Here is a 19,464-nt window from a genome sequence, read left to right on the forward strand (position 1 = left end):
GTTGGCGCTTGAGGCAAGGACGTGCGTTCCCGCTACGGCGTGAACCCCGCGACGTCCCTGTGGATCCTCCGCTCTGGAGCGGCCGGGGAAGGGAGGCGGGGCCCACTACGCGGGGCCGACATCTGCACCTTAGGGTCTTTCCCGTCTCAACCTCTTTTGAGCTCTCCTCATCCTCCTGCCCCCCACCTCCCGCCGGCCCGGGCGCCGTCGCCAGGCTCTGACTCTCGCGCCCCGGAGCCAAGTCCTGCGGGCGTGGACACGCTCTGCGCGCTGTGCTCGGGATCCTGGCCTTCAGGCCGTGTGCGGGGAGCCTGGAGCCTGGGAGGGAGCAGTGGCCGGATACGGAGATGGGGGAGGCGGGGCTGGGTCCGCAAGGCGCCAAGGGACCCTGCCGCTGCAGTCAGCCCACCGGGTGCGCATCTGGACTGCCACGTCAAATAAGTCGCTGGCCATTCCGTGCCTCGGTCTCCCCGTCTGTGCAATGGGATGTCTCCAGCGTCCACGTCACAGGGCCGCTGTCAGGGCGATGCACTGAGGACAGGGCAGGGGACAGGGCGCAGGCAGCTAGATTGTCAATGCCCTCGCTGTGGGAGGGAGGGGCCAGACTGCACTAAGTTGAAGGGATGGCCCGGCCGGAGGTCAGCATCCACACTGGGTGTCTGCCACCTCCCCAGCGATGCAGACGCTGAGTGGTTTGCTGGAGAGGGTAGAACCCTCCGGGGGGCCACAGGGGAAGCTGGAGCCACACACCTTTCCACCCCCTCAACTGACGACAGATGGCCAGAACAAGCTGCTGGCCAGGGTCCCGCAACAAACCAGCAAGAACCCTAGAGAACCGAGTCCCAGAGATTGGGCTGCAAGGACTTCAAAGCTGGAGGCGAGGACTGCTCAGAGGAAAGCCAGCTCAGGCTGGCACCTCCTCCAAGCGCCACAACTGGGAGCCGACAGAGGTCGGAGCCCAGGGAAGGGAGGTCAACCCACAGGGCCAGCAGGGAGCAGCCCCTGGGCTGGTAGAGCCCGATGAAGAGGGTCAGGACAGGCCTCTCAGAGCCTCACCTTGCTGCCAAGAAGTGTTGGTCCCAGACGCCCAACTGGGGCCTGGGCGTCCATGGGGTAGCATCTGGGCCATCAGCACGGCCCCCTGGAGCAGGTTGCTGCCGCGGAGCCAGCCCCAAGGCCAGTCCCCATCTGCTCTTTCCACGGGATGGGGATGGATGAGTGCAAAGGGCGGGAGAGGGGAGCGGGCAGGCAGGTACCCCGGGGAACTAGCCTGAAGACTGCCCCTGGGCAACGACCCCTGGCAGGGGGGGCCTCCCGCAGTCCCGTACAAGGGGCTTCGCGTTGGGGGTGCTGCTAAGGGTCTGGCCGCGCTGGGTGCTTCCAGCCATGAAGACGTCAGTGCAGTGACTCTCAAGCGTGACTAAAGAGCTGGCTGAGAATGAAGACCCTGCTTTTCATGCCCCAGGAATAGGGCCCTGGGGTCTTTGTCCTCTGTCTGCAGGTGGCAGAGGCAGAGGCCACCAGCTGACCGGGGTGCATGCTGAGCAGTGGGCCCCTAGAGGGGGGGCAGAGACTCGGAGGGCTGCACCCCAAGATGCAGTGGGGTCCCTGGACTGGGAGGTGGGTGGTGGTCTGGAGACACTGTGACCCTACCCAGCTGCTGGGAGGGCAGGAGGGGTCGCGGCACAGGGAGGCAGAGGTGCAGGAGACAGGGCAGGCCTGGAGGCAGAAGAGGTGGCTGCTGGGGTGGGAGGGAGAACAGCACAAGGTCTCAACGTGGAGCCCAGGGCCAAGCCCCCGTGGGAAAAGGAACAGGGTGGGAAGGGACCGTCCTGTCCCCTCCACCCATGTCTGGCAGAGGCCATGTTTCCTGGGTTAGGAGTGGAGCAGGGTGGGGCTGCCACAGCCTGAAGGGGCCGCAGCTGAGGGAGCTGCAGTGACGACGGGGCCGCGGTGTCCATGCCGCACGTCTAGGAAAGTGCTTTGACAACGTTCAGTGCAGCTGGTGTCCTCACTGCCTGTGAGTGTCGTCAGTCTGTGCACTGAAGCCAGCACGCGAGGACAGGGGGCACTGTTCCCTGGCCTGCCCCCCCCCCCCCCGCCCTCTCTCCTCCTCCAGGGGAAGCCAGGTGGTCCCTACCTCTGGGGGTCCGGGGCTCCAGCCACAGAGACAGCTCTAGGAGCTTGGCCTGTCCCCATGCATCTCAACTGAGGCCCAGTGACACTGCAGGCCATGGAGACCGAGCCGCTGTGGCCCTCGAGGAGGATGGCCAGGAGGCCCAGCAGAGGGCTCAGCCTGTGGGGGGCCTGGGCCAGGGCAGGGCAGGTGATGGGGAGGAGGAAGTGGACAGGACAGGGAGGAAGCAGATGGCTTCCGAGATGGGGAACTGGGGGCCGCCACCACCGCAGGGGGAGGGGTGCAGCCCCAGGCAAGGTGGCGAGGTGAGCCACAGTCTGCGGTCCAGGTAGGATGACAAGGCTTTGAGCAGTGGCCTCTAGGTGGCGGGAGTGAGCCGTGGACGGCCTGCCAGCCAGGCATCCACCCTCCCTCCCTCTGGGGAGGTCCAGGCGGGCTGGCCGCCGCCAGAGGGACAGTGCTTAGTCCAGGAGAGAGGTCCTCACTCCTGACGGCTGTAGGTGGGTCCCGCCCCCACCAGGGCTCTGGATGGAGCAGCACCGCCAGCCACAAAACTCCAACGCCCCGCCTGAGCAGCCCCAGGCCCTTGGGCCCCTGACGATTCCCGACCCCCAGAGCCTTGCTCCCCCGACCCTGCGTGGGCCTCGCCTGACCCTGGGAACTCCCTCCTCCAAGGAGCCTCCCCAGCAAGCTGCCTGGGCCCGCAGGGCCTCCTGTGCTCCGACAGCTGCCCCCGGGGCAGGGTGGGGGCGTCAGACCATGGGACTCTGCTTCCAGGGGGTGGCTGCAGCCTCAGGCCGACCTGGTCTAGGGCCTCCGGACCTGCACCCCGAGGTCCCCAGCCTCACCCCAGGCTGGGTCGGGGGCCGAGAGCCGTGCAAACGCGGACGTGTGGCCAGGAGGGGCTCCTTATTAGAGGTCAGAGGTGAAGAGGAATAGGGGGGGCACAGCACCCTCGCCTCCCAGCCCTGCTCCCTCAGTCCAGAAAGCCCTCCTGGACACTGCCAGCCCAGCGCCGGGGGCGGGGGGCCCTCGGTCCCCACAGTGCCCCAAGGGGTGCCCACAGAAGCCCCCTCCCCCCGGGGCTGCCCCCCCAAAGCCCATCCTGCAGGGCAGGGCTGTGCTCCCTCCTGGCCTTCCACGCCCCACCCCTTCAGAGGCCCTCCGTAGGAGCCCCACCCTGTCCAGGGGGCTGTGACAGGCGGTGGGGGCAACCCCGGGGCCCGCCCCCCACAGGCCCAGACACACCTTTGGCCCAGAGACCTGCCCCGCCCCCGTCCCCAGTCCACGGAAACATCGGAAGCTCGAGCCATTAATTTTTCTATTTGGGGCCCCCACCCCCCACCATCCACAGCCGGCCATGACCCCAGCGGGTCGCATCCGCGCTTCCCTTCTGGCTGGGGCAGGGGCCCTGGTGGGAAGGCCTGAGCCGCCACACTCACACGGCCCCCTCGCTTCCCGTGGCTCCCGGCAGGGCGCCTCGCAGCCTGCGCGGCCTCCATCCCCTGCTGCCTGCAGGCCGCTCTCTGCCGGCCTGGCACCTGGCCATCCCCTCACCCTGTTCCTCAGACCCCCCGGTCCACAAGGGAGGCCACAGGTCCCCAGCACAGGGACCCTGTGGCACTTAGACCCAGCCCACGCCATCTAGGCCCCCTCACGGCCTGACTCCGGGGGCCCGGCAGAGCAGCGGCCAGGGGCTGAGATGCAGCAAGAGCCCCGCCCCAGTGCGGGCACATGCCACTGCCGCCCCTCTCGGGCCTCAGTCTCCCCGTCTGCGCAATGGAAGGGCAGCGTCTCTCGGAAAGTCCCCAGCAGGCCCATCACCTTGGCCGAGGCCCAGCACCGCCCCCCCAGAGGCAGCCCTTGCGGGGCGGCAGCCAGCATCCCCCAGAGGCCGGAGCCTGCTCCAGGCTGCTCTAACAATGCGCTTCCCCCACACAATTCCCAGAAATGCCGCCCGCGCCGCCCTGCCAGCCCGCCAGCCGGGCGGCCACTCCGCCTCCCCTCCCCAGGGGCCCGGGCCGCGGCGGGTCGGGGGCTGTGGGTGACAGGAGAGGGTCAGCGCACCAGCCCTGTCCTCCCAGAGACAGACACGGGAGACTCGTGGGGGTGGGGTGAGCGCAGACCGGGGGGCTGAGGAGCCGGGCCTCGGGAGATGACCTTGGGGGCTCCAGGTGTGGACCCCTGCCCTTCTCCCCTAGCCCCAGGCAGGCCCGTGTCCACACAGCTCTGTGGGAGCCGTCAGGAGACGACCCTCCTCTGCTCAAAGTCCCCCCAAGTTACCAAGTCTCCTGCAGGGAGAAAGCCAGACCCTCCCAGCCCCACACGGCCCCTCCCCACTCCTGCCCACCTGCACCCGGTGCCACCCCAGGTGTTTGCACGTGCTGGCACTCGTGTGCAAACACCCCCCAGCCCTCCCCCAGTGTCTCCCACACGCTGCCTCCCAGGAGCGCTTTAAGAGTCCCCTCCCAGCAGGCAGGGCCACCCGACACGGGCTCGGTGCCCTGGACGCCGCCCTGCTCCCGGGGGCAACGCCGCAGCCGGCGACCCTCGATCCGACCCGTTGGCAGACCCACCGACCGTCCATCCCCCAGGACCAGAGCGCCCCCCCCCCCGCCGCGGGGACTTGGGTCTGATCTGTCTGCTGGCAGGTCTCACCCCCCAGAACAGGGTCCAGCACCCGGCGGGCCCTCGGCAAGCACAGACAAGTGGGCGGTGGGTGGGTGGGTGACTCCTGTCCCGGAGCGAGAACGGGTGGGTGGTCCCAAAGGACACAGACCTCCCCCTGCCCGCCCCACCTGGCCGGGCCCTCGGAGCCACTTGTCGCCCCAGTTGCAAACCCTGGGGGCTGGTGACCACCTGGGCTGTGCTTCCTCCCACGACTTCCACAACAGACAGCCAGGGGTCGTCACCAGCGCTGGGCAGAGGAGTGTGGGCCAGGCCAGCCCAGGGCAGGGCCGTCCTGGGGGACACTGGGTGCAGGGTGCCACCACGGGGCACTAGGGGCCCAACTCGTGCAGCACAGACACCGCAGACCGGCCCCAGGGGGCTGAGACCTGAGTGAAGACGGCCAGGCCGGCGGCGGCCCGTGCCCAGGTCTGGAGGCGCGGGGTGGGGCCAGGGGCAAGAACGCCGGACGGCCGGACAGACAGAGTGTCTGGCGCCTGCTCAGCCAGGCCGGCCCTGGGCTCCCTCCTCGCAGCTGCAGCCTTCCTTCCTGAGCTGGTGTTTCCTGGCTCCGCCCTGCTGTTGCCTCAGAAACCTAGAGCCGCCTGATCCCGCCGGCCCGGTTCCCATGGAGTCCCCGCTGAGCGGGGAGGGGGGCCACACAGCACGCAGCAACACCCCAGGACACACACAGCCACACCAGGCCCCAGGGGCCCGCACAGCTCACCGCCCCACTCTCCTGCGGCGTGGCGCTGCCTGACACTAGGACACCCACAGAAGTCACGGCCACCGAAGTCACAGCACCCACAGCCCGCCTGCCACCCCACAGCCTGCTGTCACTCTCGGGCCTCCCACAACCCCACAACCCCAGGCCCTGGGCCCCCCAGGGGCTCGGGCCGGACTCGCCAGCCTGCACGACAGGTCCCCTTCTCCTGCCCATCAAGGCAGGGACAGCAACTCACCCCTCTGCCGGCTCCAAAGGCTGGGACCCTCGGTCGGCCGACAACCCACGGGCTCGCCGACACCCAGTCCCACGGCCGCGGCTCTGCTCGGCTGCAGGCCCCCGAGACGGGTAGCCACACGCGACCCTGATCCGAACCCACTGGGGAGCCACTGGCCCTCGCCCCGCCCGCCCGCCGTCCTTCCCCAGGACAGGCCCACAGGTCCGGGGGGCTGAGCAGCCCAGGAGTGAGCAGGAAGGGCCAGCCTGCGGGGCCGGGGCGGGGGGGGTGGTGTCAAGCCCGCTGCCCTGAGGCCTGCGCCCCAGCGTCCCCCCCCAACCAAACCCATCACTGGGTGAGATATGCGTGTGTGCCCACTTGACCCTAGGCGGCCCCTGCCCCTCACAGCCCCCGGCCCGGCCCCGCAGGCAGCTTCAAGGACAAGCAGGAGGACCTGGGCCGGACTTCAGCCCTGGCCTCCAGGACACGAGGCAGGATCTGAGCTGGGTGGCCTGGCTCCAAACTCGAGGTCTCGGGAGACCAGAGGGCCCCCTCACCTCGACCTATGTCCAGTGGGGACCCCCACCTCCACCCTCCAGAACAGGGGGGCCCAGCCCGAGGGCCTCTGTAATTGGTCCCAGGCTCATGGCTCCTGCAGCGGGGCTGGGGCTGGGCGGGTGGAGCCTGTGAGGTCTGGGCCTCGGGCAGCGCCTGGGAGGTCCGCCACCCGGAGCCCATCCAAGCCCCCACCCAGAGCCACTGGAGGGGATTACCCAGCATCCTTTGCAGGCTTCCCCGGAGGCTGGGGCGTCCAGTCCAGGCTGAGGGGGGGATGGAAGAGAGGACGGAAAGAGCGGTGTCCACGGACACCCAGGCCAGCGGCCCCTTTGCAGAAAACACTGTTCCCCCACGCTACCTTTGGTCCGGGGACTTAGGGGGCTGCAGACGGGGCCTCCCCAGGGTGGGAAGCGGCCAGCCTCAGCCAGGCCAGCCTGAGGTGGGCTCTGGAGACACAGGGACACCCCCACACTCATGAGTCACCCACACTTTGGCTGGAGCGGGGACCACAGCTTGGTGGCCAGAGAAGTCTTGAGGAGCCCTCCCTTGGTGGGTGCTGATGGCCGGGACTGCCCTGAGCGGGACCCCCATTCTCGGTCCTCAGCAGCCCAAACCCAGGCAGAAAGACACACAGACCACACACAGAGACAGACACACATCTGACACTCCTCCCCCAGCACAGCCGGCCACACCCACACCAGCCCTGTGGAGCCTTGGGGAGCCCCTACCCCCATTGTTCTCCCATCTGGACTGTGGGCCTAAGCCACAGGCCCTGCACACCCCGGCCAGGCAGCACGTGTGGGGGGCAGCCCGACCCCCACAACTAGGGGGCACCCGCGGGCTCTCCCCCTGCCCTGCCCAGCCCCAGCCCCAGCCCCGCCCCCAGGACGCGACGGCCGGACACCTGCACTGAGCAGTTGCAGCGGCAGGGAGTGTCACTGGCTGGCGCCAGGCGAGGCGGCGGTGGGGGTGGGGCCCCCGGGGGTGAGGTAATGCCGGACATGGACACGGCCGCACGGCCTCTGGCGCGGTGGAGGACCCTTGCTGAACTTGGGGACCGTCGTCATCTCACTGCAGCTGCTGCCCAGGCTGAGCCAGGCCCAGGGGACCCCAAGGCAGCCGGAGGGCTGTGGGCGGAGCACCCTGCTAGGTGCTGGCCCCAAGGACCCGCCTTCGACCTGGAGCCGACCCCCACAGCCCCGTGCCCACTCTCCCCACGGGAGGGGCCCGTGTGGGGTGGCAGCCTTTCTCAGGGGCTGCTCGGGACCCACCACACTTGCAGAGCTGACCGCTCGTGGCCCAGAGGGACCATTGGGGACAGAGCTCTGAGAGCCTCTGACCACACAGGCCTGTGGTCGCAGACACCGAGGTCCCGCACCGTGACCCTCCCAGTGCTTGGGGTGGGGGCTGCGGGGTTGCAGGGGATGTGCAGGGGGCAGACGCCGACCCAGGGCCACTGAGGGCACTTGCTGCCCCCCAAGAGCACCACCCTCAGCAGAGGGGAGTGAGGGGGGCCCTCAACTTCTGGAGCCCAGACCCCCTTGTTCTGGGTAGGGTAGGGCCTGGGAGGGGGCTGGATGCACCTCTGGAAACTCCCTCAGGGCTGACCGCCCAGGACAGACACCAGCCCCTCCGTCCTCACCTGCCCCCACCTCAGGGTCCAGCCTCACTCTCTCTTGCTGCCCAGGTGGCTTGGGCTGGGCAGGGAACCAGCCAGGACTGGCCCCAGACCCCTTCCCCCCACCTCGACAGGGCAGGGGGGATGAGGGGGGGACTGTGAATTCCTGGAGGCTCCGCATCCGCCCTGTGCCCCCTCCATCCAGGTCTGTCCTGCTCGGGTCAGGTTGGGAGTGGGGGAGGGGCACGAGGACCGTCTTCTTTAACCCCAAGGGCGGGCCTGGGAGAGCGCCAAGCCCCCAGTGCTGAAAGTTCATCCTGTGTGGGGGAGGGGCACGGACATCTGCCCTCGGGGTTAGCCAGCGCTGGCTCTCCCAGACACAGGGGCTGTTCCCAAGTGCCCCCTACCTTGGAGCAAGACTCGCGGAAGGACTTACAGGCTGCTGGGAGGCAGCCTCCCAAGACGGCGTGAAAATACGCCCCCCCACTGCACTTTCGGGGGGAGGCTGCCGCCCTCCCCCAGTTACCTCCCGCGGGTCTGACTCCGTGGGTGGGGCGACGGCTCGCCTCTGAGCCCCTGACAGCCCTCAAGGACGCCCCCTTCCAAGCTCCAGCCACATCAGTGGCTCTTTCGCATTCGGGGGGGTCTCTCCTCCAGAGAGGGTGCGGGGGGCGCTGCGCAGAGGAGGCCCCGACGGAATGCGCCGCGAGAAGAAAGGCAGCCCCGCAGAGGGGGCGGCCCCGGCCCGCCCCGTCGGCTCCGCCCGCCCCGCCGCCGATTGGCCCCGCGCCGCTATATCTGGGCACCCACTCGGCGCGAGGCCACCGTCGCGCCCGTCGCCGTCCGCCCGTCCCTCCCGGCCCCGAAGTGACCGCAGCCCACCGCCGCGCTCCCGCGCTTCGTTCTGCCCAGGCCGCGCCCAGCTGGAATGCAGAGATCGCCGCCCGGCTACGGCGCACAGGACGACCCGCCAGCCCGCCGCGACTGTGCATGGGCCCCGGGACCCGGGGCCGCCGCTGAGCCGCACGGCCTCTCCGCCGCCCCCGCCGCCCTTGCCGCGCCCGCCGCGCCCGCCTCGCCACCCAGCCCGCCGCGCAGCCCGCCTGGCAGCCCCGACCCGGGGCGCTATGGCCTCAGCCCGGCCGGCCGCGGGGAACGCCAGGCGGCCGACGAGTCGCGCATCCGGCGGCCCATGAACGCCTTCATGGTGTGGGCGAAGGACGAGCGCAAACGGCTGGCGCAGCAGAACCCGGACCTGCACAACGCGGTGCTCAGCAAGATGCTGGGTGAGGGGCGCACTCGGGCGAGGCGGGGGAAGGGAGGGGGTTCTGGCGCAGGGTGGGGGCCGCCCCTGCCCTCGCCGCGCGCCCCGGGCACGCGCGGGGCCCGGTGGTCGGCCCGCGCGACGGCAGCCCCCTGACCCGCGCCCCCACCCGCAGGCAAGGCGTGGAAGGAGCTGAGCCCCGCGGAGAAGCGGCCCTTCGTGGAGGAGGCAGAGAGGCTGCGCGTGCAGCACCTGCGCGACCACCCCAACTACAAGTACCGGCCACGCCGCAAGAAGCAGGCGCGCAAGGCCCGGCGGATGGAGCCCGGCCTCCTGCTCCAGGGCCTGGCGCCTCCGGCGCCGCCGCCCGAGCCCTTCCCCACGGTGCCCGGCCCGGCCCGCGCCTTCCGCGAGCTGCCGCCGCTGGGCGCCGAGTTCGACGGCCTGGGGCTGCCCACGCCCGAGCGCTCGCCGCTGGATGGCCTGGAGCCCGGCGAGGCCGCTTTCTTTCCGCCGCCGGCGGCGGCCGAGGACTGCGCACTGCGGCCCTTCCGCGCGCCCTACGCTCCGGCCGAGCTGTCGCGGGACCCCGGCGGCTGCTACGGGGCGCCCCTGGCCGAGGCGCTCAGGACCGCGCCCGCCCCCGCCGCGCCGCTCTCCGGTCTCTACTACGGCGCCTTCGGCGCGGCCGGCCCGGGCCCGTACCCCGGCCCGCTGTCGCCGCCGCCCGAGGCCCCGCCGCTGGAGGGCGCCGAGCCCCTGGGGCCCGCCGCCGACCTGTGGGCCGACGTGGACCTCACCGAGTTCGACCAGTACCTCAACTGCAGCCGGACTCGGCCCGACGCCGCCGCCGCGCTGCCGTACCACGTGGCGCTGGCCAAGCTGGGCCCGCGCGCCATGTCCTGCCCGGAGGAGAGCAGCCTGATCGCCGCGCTGTCCGACGCCAGCAGCGCCGTGTACTACAGCGCGTGCATCTCGGGCTAGGCCGCCGCGCCGCGCCCCGCCCGCAGCCACGCCCGCCCCGCCGCCGACCCCACCGCCGCCGCCGCTCCGCCCCGCCGCAGGTGCACGCTGCGGCCGCTTGGAACCGCGACGCCCGGGCCCGGCCGCCCCCCGCGGGCCCTGCGAGTGTGGCTCCCGCACGCCCGGGCCTCCCCAGGACGCCCAGGCCTCGGCCCTGTGGGCTGGCCCTGCCAGGGCGAAGTTCCCGAAGAAGCGCTTAATCCTTCTCAGTGTTTTCTAGAACCAGGCTGTATTTTTTTTTTTTTACTTTGCCTTTTTTTATGTACGTAATACACTGTATTTAATTTTGAAGCAAACGTTTAACCCTTTCCCTCCCAGGGTGTCAGTGAGCGGAGCGTCGCGGTAGCCAGGGCTGTTGAGTCTGCAGCGATTACTGGTCTCTTCTCCGCAGGAGGAGCCGGCCGGCGCTGGGCGCCCGCGGCCAGGTGAGGCCACAATAAAGCGCCTCCTCCTGGTCTGAGCAGCCGCCTGGTCTGTGGGGGCTGGGGGGCTGGACACGCCCTTCCCTCCAAACCTCTCTGGGACCCCGCCCCCCCCGCAAACCCCACAGCACCGGCCTCCCCACCCTCTGCCCCTCCCGCCCCCAATGTTAGCTCACACCCGACGGGCAGACCACGCGGACCACCCCCCACCCAGGGTTCCTCAAACCCGTCTCCTCCCTGAAGCTCCCTGCAAGCCCAGAGAACCCCTGGACGTGCCCCTCAGGAGGAGGCCCCAAGTCCCTGGGGAGGGCAGCACTGGCCACGCCCGGGTCACCTTTCCAGGCTCTGCCCAGTGACGGAGGTCAGTGACCAGAGCAGGGGCTCAGGCCTCGTGTCTGAAGCCTGGACTCACATCCCACGAGCCCGTGTCCTCTCCCCGTCCGGGACACCCTCTTCCCCCATCACCTCCTTCCAGCGCCCACAGGCTGAGCAAACGGGCTGTCACCCTCTCGGTGGGTCCTCCTTGGTGGGGCGGAGTCCCACGAGCACCCCGAGGCGAGCCCCCTGCACAAGCACACTTCCCAGGGCCCAGAGGTCCAGGGGGAGGGCCCGGGGTCCCCGAGATCCGGGCTGCCCCAGCCCCCACAGCACATGGGGGGGACCCGCGGACCCCCACCAGCCCTGATGTACGGCATGACGCTCAGTCCCCTGAGTGCATGCGCCCCAGGGGTGCGCCCGCACTGGGACTGTGGCTGAGACCGGGTCTGACCACACGCGTGAGCGTGCTCATGAGCCAGCATGTGCGTGCGTGTGCACAGGAGGCTCTGAGCGGTGCTGACAGTGTGACCCTCCGTGACAGCGACGGTGTGTGGCGCCCAGTGTGTCTGAGACTGCGGGCACGCGTGTGCAGCCAGCCTGGGGCTGGATGCGTGAGTGGCTGTGCGTCAGCCGCCGTCCACGCACTCGGGGCTGCCACCTGGGAGGAGCGGCTGTTGCAGGGGCCCCGCCTCTTGGAGGGGCTGCCATCCCCCACGTGAACTGGCGTGAGCCCCACACCACAGCAGGCAGAGTGTGGGGCCCCCCGGCCCCACCCGGTCGGCAGCAGGGCCCAGAAAACTCGGAGACCGAGGGGTGAGAGAGGCTAGCTGGGGACAGCCAGAGATGGGCTCAGAGGCAGGGAGAGGCCCCCGGGGGCGGAGAGGCAGACAGAAGCAGCCAGGACGGCCAAAGCAGCGTGGGTGCTGGTGCCCAGGAGGCGGGGACACAGAGCCACAAGGGTGGCCCGGCCCAGGCACATTCCCCACGCAGGTGTGGTTCTGAGGCCCAGCGCCAAGCCCTGGGCTCCCGCAGAGGCAGAGGTGCCCATCACCCATGGGTGTGTGAGACACACCCAGCTCCCACAGCCCCCCAGCTCTTGTTCCGGGCCTGCCCCTGCTGGGGAACCAGGTGACCAACCCCCCACCCCCCTCCCCGGGCCCCGGGTCAGCTGGCCCCTCCCATAAGTGGACACCACGGCAGTGGGAGCCCAGGAACCTCAGCCTCAGGTGTGATGCTCCTGCACCCCACCCAGTACCTGGCCAGGGCAGGTGGAAGGAGGACCAGCCCCACCTGGCCCCCCCCCAGGCAATGGGATGGGGAGTCACATGGGGGCCTCGGGTGGCAGGGCAGCAGGTCCCCCAGAAGCCACTCCCTCAGTGCCAGAGCGGGAGACCCATGGGGGCCCAGTGTGGAGGAGTCCCTGTGTGGGGATGGAGGGCGTCCGGGAACAGCCACAGGATGATGGGGACAAAAGGCCTCCACCCTCCACCCCCACACAGGGCAGCTGTTTCTAATAGCGGCTCCTCAGCAGTGGCTTGGGGAGGGCCGCGGTCCCCTCCGAGGACCCTCAGAGTGTCCAGAGCCCTGCCTGGGAGCTCCCTAAGGGGTCTGGCCTGGCCACACTGGTCAGAGCCGCCTCCTAGACAGGACGACAGGCCCAGGGTCTGGGTGGTCCCCGCTGCAGGCCGGACTTCCATCCTCCCCTCCGGGCTCCACCCACCCGCTTCCCTAAGGCCGGAGAAGGGAAGTCCCCACCCCCCAGCTCCCGCTGAGTCAGGCCGGCCAGGAACGGACCAGCGGCCCCTCGGGAAGCTCTCGCGGCCCTGCCTGGCAGGAGCCGCCGCTCCCGGGCCTGGGACCAGCCTGGCCCTGCGGTGACCTGGGCGGAGGTGCCGGACCCTTCCCAGCAAGCAGCCGGGGGAGGACGGGGAGCTGGGGCGGAGAGCGGTGAGTCGCGCCCTCTCCCCCTAGACGCGACCGTCCCCTTGGGAGACCCTGGGGCACCACAGCAAGGGACACGCCCAGACCAGCGTGGCGCTCACGCGCCCAGCTGCAGAGGCCGCGCTGGGCCGCCGTTCCCCCGGCCCGGCTCTGGCCCAGGCAGCCGCTTGGCTGGAGGGCAGCACAGCCTGCCCCCGGGGTAAGTGCCCGATGCGCAGGCTGCCCCAGCGTCACCGCCCTCCGACAGGCAGCCTCAGGGTTGTCCCACGGCCGCCCACCCCCAGCCCGAGAACCCGGGCCGGCCTCGAGGCTGCTGCCTCCGTGCTCCGCTCACTCCGGACCAGCCTGTGGGCGGGGCCTGGCGTCTGGCTCTGCTTGACCAGCAAGGCCCCCGCTGTCGAGGCTGGAGAATCCGTCAGAACGGCCTTTCTCAGGCCTGGTAACGGCCGACTGCACAGACAGGCGGACGGGTGCTTGCGTTAGGGTTACAGAGACTCCTGTCTCTGACGACCCAGCCTGAGCAAGGAGGCGAAGTCCACATGCTAAAGCAGCTGCCCCCAAAAGGGAGTCCAGGACCTCTGACCCCTAATCCCAACACCCCCCAACCAAGGCTCAACCCTCCACCCAACCCACCTCCACTCCTGCCTCAGCCTGGGCGGGGCTCCAAGCAGCAGGTGCCAATCAGTCCACGTAGGGGCGTGGCCACGTGTGGGGGCTCCCGGCCCAGCCCTGGGGCTCCCCCTCTGTGCTTTCTGCCTACCCCTCCAGCTCCCACAATCCCCCAGCTGCTCAGGAACACACGGAAGGGGCTCCCGCACCCCTGCCTTGTTGTCCACGACCCTGCTGCCCCCATGGTCCCTCCCTGCCACCGGTCCCCCGCCCGCCCGCCCGCCGGCCGCTCAAGGAAACAGGAAGGGGCGCGCGGCGGCGGCGGCGGCGGCGGCGGCCCTGGGAGGAAGCGCAGGAAGCAGCGCGGGTGCGGGGCTTATCTGGGGCTGCAGCCGGACCCCTGGCCTCGTGCCCTGCGCAGGCCGGGCAGGGGCGCGCGGGGCCGCAGGACAGGGCCAGACCGCCTGGCGGGGCGCCCTGTGAGCAGAGGCCCCCAGGAGACACAGACGGGGCAGCCAGGGCCAGCCCCCAACACCAGCACACGCTGCCCTGGGCCCACCTGTCCCGGCCGGCCGGCCCGCCCGCCCCCAGACCTGGACCGCTCCCTCCGGCAGGTGCCAGATCCCTGCCGGTTCCGGGTGGGGGTTAGGAGGCATTCGCTGGGGCGGGTGGGATGGCTGTCTGTTTCTGTTTACGGAGCCGGGTCTTCTCCCGGGGAGGGGCCTGCGCCCTGGTGCTCCCCAGGGTCCTGCAGGCCACTGGCAGGGACAATGGGCTCCAGCACCTGGCGCTGCCCGCCCCCGCCCCAGTGTTTGCTTTGCTTCCGGGAGGGGGGCCTTGCTTCCCGGCAGCCACAGCTGCAGCAGCCGGCCTCCCCGAACACCTGCAAGGACGGCCCCACACTCGGCTGGCCTGTGGGGCCGGCGCCCCCTTTGGCTCTGCGCACAGGTGTTTCCTACGGCCCCAGCCCAGGCACTGCCCGGCCCTCTCCGCAGGCAGCACCAGCCCAGGGCCGGCTGACTCACGTCCTGCCCCGCTGCCCCTCAGGCCCCGGGCTGCGTCTCCCAGGGCCCGGCCGGCCGCCCCCCCCTCCCTCCTCCTCCACCTGCTCAGGTGGCTGGGCTGCTTGGTGGCCACCAGGGTTGGGACCGCGGAGGGTGGTGCTGCCGGAGCCCCGCGGCGGCCCCCAGGGCAGGGCGTGCGCCTCGCCCCCGGTTGGCAGCCTGGGAAGGGGCAGCGGCGGGCGTGGGGAACACACGGTGGGAAAGTCAGGACTAGCGCTTTGGCTTCCCGAATCCAGGCCCGGGTCCCAGATGTTCTTTCAAAGGCTCCCGTCTGGGGAGGCCGTGGGACCGGCAGCCCTTCAAAGTCAGCCGGGCCCCTCCCCCACCCCGCTGCACACGGGGGGTCTAGCTCCCTGCCGGGGGAGGTTGCACAAGCCCAGCCAGTGCCCTGCAGCCTCATCTGCCACCCGGCGCCGCCGCCCTCCCCGGGGCCCCAGCCCCACCGCCCTGCCAGCAGCTGGGACGGCGGGCAAGCGGGGCAGGACGCCCCCCGCTGGTGCGGCCCGGGGCCCCACCACGTGGGAGCCCGGGGAGCCGTTCACACGCAAAGAACCAGGCTCGGGCCCCATGCCCAGGGCCTCCACAGCGGCGGGGGGAGGGGGTGCCCAGCAGCCCGGCCGATGCCAGAGTCCATGGCCACGCAGGGCCCGCCCACCAAGTCAGGCCGCAGGTGCTCTGCCCTCCGGGGCTCCGCCACCCACGGGCCTTCCCGAGGCTGCGTCTCTGATCCCCGCCAGTTCTGGTCGGCTCCGGCCACTGCAGGTTTCCTGAGGGCTCGTGCGCCACCGGGACCCAGCCTCAGAGGGCCCGTGCAGAGCCAGAGGGGCGGCAGGCACTGCGGGGTCTGAGCAGGGCACCCCCGCTGCCCCCCAGTCTGCCTCAGCAGCGGGTGTGGCTCTGATCTGGACGGGAGACACCCCTTCACAAGGGAACCTTGTCCCAGAAGCCAAAGCCCACTCTGCCCCCCAAAAGATAAAGGGTACTCCCAGAGCCCGAGGGGGGCCCTATGTGGGACAAGGACCCCGGCAGAGGATCTTGAGGTGAGGAGACCCCGGGTTGCTCAGGGCGCGGTGAGTCGGTGGTGGAGACCAGGGCACGAGAGGAGGCGGAGCCTGGTGCGCCGCAGCCGCAGCGCAGGACCCGGGCCACTGGAGCCGCAAGAAGTGCCCCTCCAGCAGGCCGCGGGGTCGCAGGGCCCTCGGACACCTGGGTTTCAGGCCAGTGGAACTGCAGGAAAATAAACCCTCCACCACGTCGAGCCACCCACTCTGTGGTTGTTTCTGACAGCAGCCCTAGGAACGAACACAGATGGCGTCTGAGGTGGGGGGTGGGGCCCCCGCACTCACGAGGCCGGCCCATGGTCGGGGGTTGGCATGTCGGAGGCCCCAGGAGAAAGGGCAGGACAGGAAGAGGGTGGGGGTGTTGCGCTGAGAACGACTTAGGAGCAAGGTTTCAGGGAGGGGGCAGGCAGGGATGGTCTGTTGCCGACCCACCTCCCCCACCTGCACACCCTGACAGCTCTGGGCAGCAGCCAGGACCACCCCAGGCCTTGATCCCCCCATGGGCCCCTGGGCTGGGACAGGTCTGCGTGCCAGGGAACAGGTGCTGGGGGAAACAGGCAGGGTGGGGGCCTCTGTGAAGGGCCTGCCCTCCTCCTGTGCCCGCACTGACCCCTAGACTCCCTCACTGACCCGCAGCCCCCAGCTCTGCTGTCCTGCCCCCCGGGGCTCCAGCCACAGGGGATGTGTTCCCCTCCCGGGACACCGAGCCCCACCCCAAGGCCCCAGTGATGGACAGAACTTCCAGCTCCTTCCATCACAAACCTGCTCTCCGCTGCCGGGGCCCCCCTTGTTCAAGAGCACACGCCCAGGTGTCCGGGCCAGGATGCCGGGGCTGCCTGGGCCTCCCTCTGCCGCTTCGCACCCCAGCCTCTCCTTGAGCCTCGCCACACAGCTGCCCGCACCCCGCACCGGGCGCCTCCAGCAGCCCTCTGCAGCGCGGACCCTTGGGCCACGTGGCTCCCACCTCCACACACTCGCTCCTGCCCCGGCTGGAACCCCTCCCCAGCCCACGCGCACACGCGGGCTGTGTGCCGGCACCTGGCATCACCTGTGCACTCAGAGTGTGGCCCCCACGCTGCCCACGGGCCCCATGGAGAGCCACGCTCACCACCGGGTCCCGCCCCAGCTCTGACACTCCCTGGCACGCAACCCGGGGCAAGACCTGAGACCCCCCCGGGGCCTCAGTTCCCTCGTCCAGAAAGCAGGGTCCACAGCGGCAGCTGCAGAGCCGACAGGGGCTACCACGTGGACGGCAGGGGCCGGCCGGCATCCACTCTTGGGGCCTGGTTCTGTCAGGCCGGCCGCCGCAGCGGGACCCCACGTCTACTCTGCCAGCGCCCAGGGCCCGGCCTGCCTGGGTGCCTTCTGGGTGCGCCGCCTGTCTGGGGGGAGCACGATGCCAGGTGCTGCGTCCCCCAGGCTCAGCCCCGGGCTCTACCTGCCCCCCTTTCCCACACGGCCACAGGCTGGACTCAGAGGGGCCCCACCCCAGGCCTGTGCAGCCACAAGTGGGGGAGCTCGGGGTCGCTGCCCCACTCTGCCAGGCAAACGCAGGGTCAGGGGCCAGCCCACCAGTCCCACGGACGGGACCGGGGCCACAGGAAATGGTCTGGCCTGCTTGCAGCTAGGGCCAGCGGCTCTGGCTTCCCTTCAGGCCCGTTTCCTTTATCCGGCTGTTTTGCTCTGAATTCACAAAGCTCGGCCTTCCCCCTGCCCCCCCCCCCCGCCATTTCCACCCCTGCCCCCACCCCAGAGGGGAGCAGGATGGACAAGCCACGGCCCGGGGCCCTGCAGGAGTCCCGGCCCTAAGCCTCCACTGGACCGGAGTCAAGCCTCCCAAGCGCCCCCTGCTGCCCGAGCCTGGCAGCGCCGCCCTGGTCCAGGAGTCGCGGGAAGTGCAGCCACGCCCCCAGGCTCGCCAGCAGGTTGTGCCCTCAGCGTCCACTACCGACCGAGAGAAGGGCCCCGGGCAGCCCCCGAGAGCCAGCGGGCAAAGGAAGCGAGACCCGGCTGCAGCACCAGCTGTTTATTGAGGCCGCGTGCGCGGAGGGCAGCCTGGCCTGGGAAGGGCTCGCGTCTCCCAAGTCTGGGTTCCTCGAGCCACCCTGGGCCAGAACGAGCCCCGGACAGGCGGGGCCCAGTGGTCGGCAGGGGGAGCCCTTGGCCGCCGCCAAGCCACGAGGCTCCTTCCCAGGCGCGGCGCAGCGCCAGCTAGGAGCCCGCGTGGGCCCAGGCGCGCAGCGCGAAGAGCTTCTCCCAGCAGGTGGCGACGGCGTCCAGGGCTCGCAGGAGGAGCCGCCTCCGGCTGCCGCGACGCCGCTGCTCCGGATGCTCCGGACGCGTTTGGGGCCGCCGGCTCCGCTGTCGGGAACGGTTGGTCAGCGAGCATGCCCGCCCCAGCCCCCCACCCCTCGGGAAGGGCATCGCGGACTGGTCAGTGGGCCCGGCGTGGACCCCGACACCGAGGGCGGAGGGCCCAGCTGCGGCCCCGCACACACTGGGGCGGAGGCACACCTGGTGCAGCGGCCGGCAGTGGCGCCGCATCACTGCCTCTGTGCGCAGGGCCACGGTCCAGGCAGCCTTCTCCAGGGCCCCACGGTGGCCACCAGCCGCGGCGCCGCGCAGGGTCCGGCCCAGGGAGGCGATGGACGCGAGAATACTGTGCTCCTGGGGCGGGGGGGGGGGGGAGGAACCGGGCTGGGTGCAGAGCTCAACGTGGAGGCTGCAGGGCGCGGGTGGGGCGTCCCCTCCTACCTTCTGGGCACTGCAGAAGGGTCCCGGCCGACCCCGCCCTCGGGCAGCCGCGGCGGCTCCGGTCTGGTTCTTCCGAATGAAGTGGGGACGCCTGGAGCCCGGCCCGCTCCCCTCGGCCCCCAGCCCCACTTGCCGCACGGCGGCCTGCAGGTCCTCGAAGATGACGGCCCGGTAGTGGCGCAGCACGTCGGGGACGCTGCAGGTGCGCGGCTGTGTGGGGGCGGACGCCAGCCCCAGCAGCGCCAGCAGGAGCGCCCAGAGCGCGGGCTTAGGGGGCACCTGGAAGGCCACCAGGTCAGGGCGGGGCACCCGGGCCCTGGGGAGGGGCCCCCCCCAGCAGCCTCACAGACTGTCAGCTTCACTCCCCACCCCGTGGGGAGTCCGAGCTGCAGTGAAATGCAGACAGCCCGGAGCGCCCCCCAGGGAGCTGGGCCCAGGTCAGGCAGGACAGGTCCCTGCTGTGTGAGGCAGAAGGTCCTGCACCCCCACACCCCCAGGGCTCCTGGCAGAGCCCAGCGAGATGGGGTGAGAGGCCGGTGTGGGGGCAACAGTGGAGGGCAGGGCTGGCCTAGGCCTGGGGGAGGTGGGTCGCCCCTCTCCCCCAGCCAGGCGGATCCCCCTACTCCTCCCAGAGCTGGGTGCCCACCCTCCCCCCAGGAGCCTTGGACAGAATTGCCCTCACCTGCAGCTCCGCTCAACCAGCTCCTATGCCGGGAAGTGGGGTTCCCTGCACCCCAACTCAGCCAGGGCAGGGGTGAGGGCTCAGAGCTCAAGGCCACACCCCTTTGGAAGGGGAAGGCTTGGGGAAACCCCCAGAGGCGAGGGGAGGGGCCGCACTAGGCCCCCAGACACTGTGGTAAAGGACTCCCTGGTCCACCGGAACGCAGAGGACCAGCTCTCAGGGGCAGAAGCCCACCCCCCGCAGCCCAAGCACCAGGGAGAAACGAAGGCTGGCCTCCCGGCGCCAGCCCCCAAACCCACCCACAGCCCCTGACGGAGTCCGACAGCGGCTGGAAATCAGTCATGTGAACCGAGCGAGACCAGGACTCGACTCGGCTTCCCAGCCCCGGCGGAGGGGCCTGCGCAG

The 19,464-nt window shown here is 70.7% G+C and overlaps 2 protein-coding genes across 2 annotated transcripts; one reads left to right on the forward strand and one right to left on the reverse strand.

The window, feature by feature from the left end:
• The first annotated feature begins 8,719 nt into the window (after window positions 1-8,719).
• Window positions 8,720-10,668, forward strand: SOX18 (SRY-box transcription factor 18). Its single transcript, XM_045833225.1, has 2 exons — window positions 8,720-9,207; window positions 9,361-10,668. The coding sequence occupies exons 1-2, from the start codon at window positions 8,850-8,852 to the stop codon at window positions 10,167-10,169; spliced, it is 1,167 nt and encodes a 388-aa protein (XP_045689181.1). The 5' UTR covers window positions 8,720-8,849; the 3' UTR covers window positions 10,170-10,668.
• Window positions 10,669-17,834: 7,166 nt separating this feature from the next.
• Window positions 17,835-19,402, reverse strand: CUNH20orf204 (chromosome unknown C20orf204 homolog). The gene is made up of 4 exons (XM_045833101.1): window positions 19,359-19,402; window positions 18,378-18,693; window positions 18,138-18,290; window positions 17,835-17,984 (listed from the first exon to the last, which is right to left on the reverse strand). Exons 1-4 carry the CDS (start codon window positions 19,400-19,402, stop codon window positions 17,835-17,837), a joined length of 663 nt encoding a protein of 220 aa, XP_045689057.1.
• Between the last annotated feature and the right edge of the window lie 62 nt (window positions 19,403-19,464).

Source organism: Phyllostomus hastatus, unplaced genomic scaffold (assembly GCF_019186645.2).
Source record: "Phyllostomus hastatus isolate PE091 unplaced genomic scaffold, TTU_PhHast_1.1 phas_contig_17, whole genome shotgun sequence".
NCBI classification, from domain to species: domain Eukaryota; kingdom Metazoa; phylum Chordata; class Mammalia; order Chiroptera; family Phyllostomidae; genus Phyllostomus; species Phyllostomus hastatus.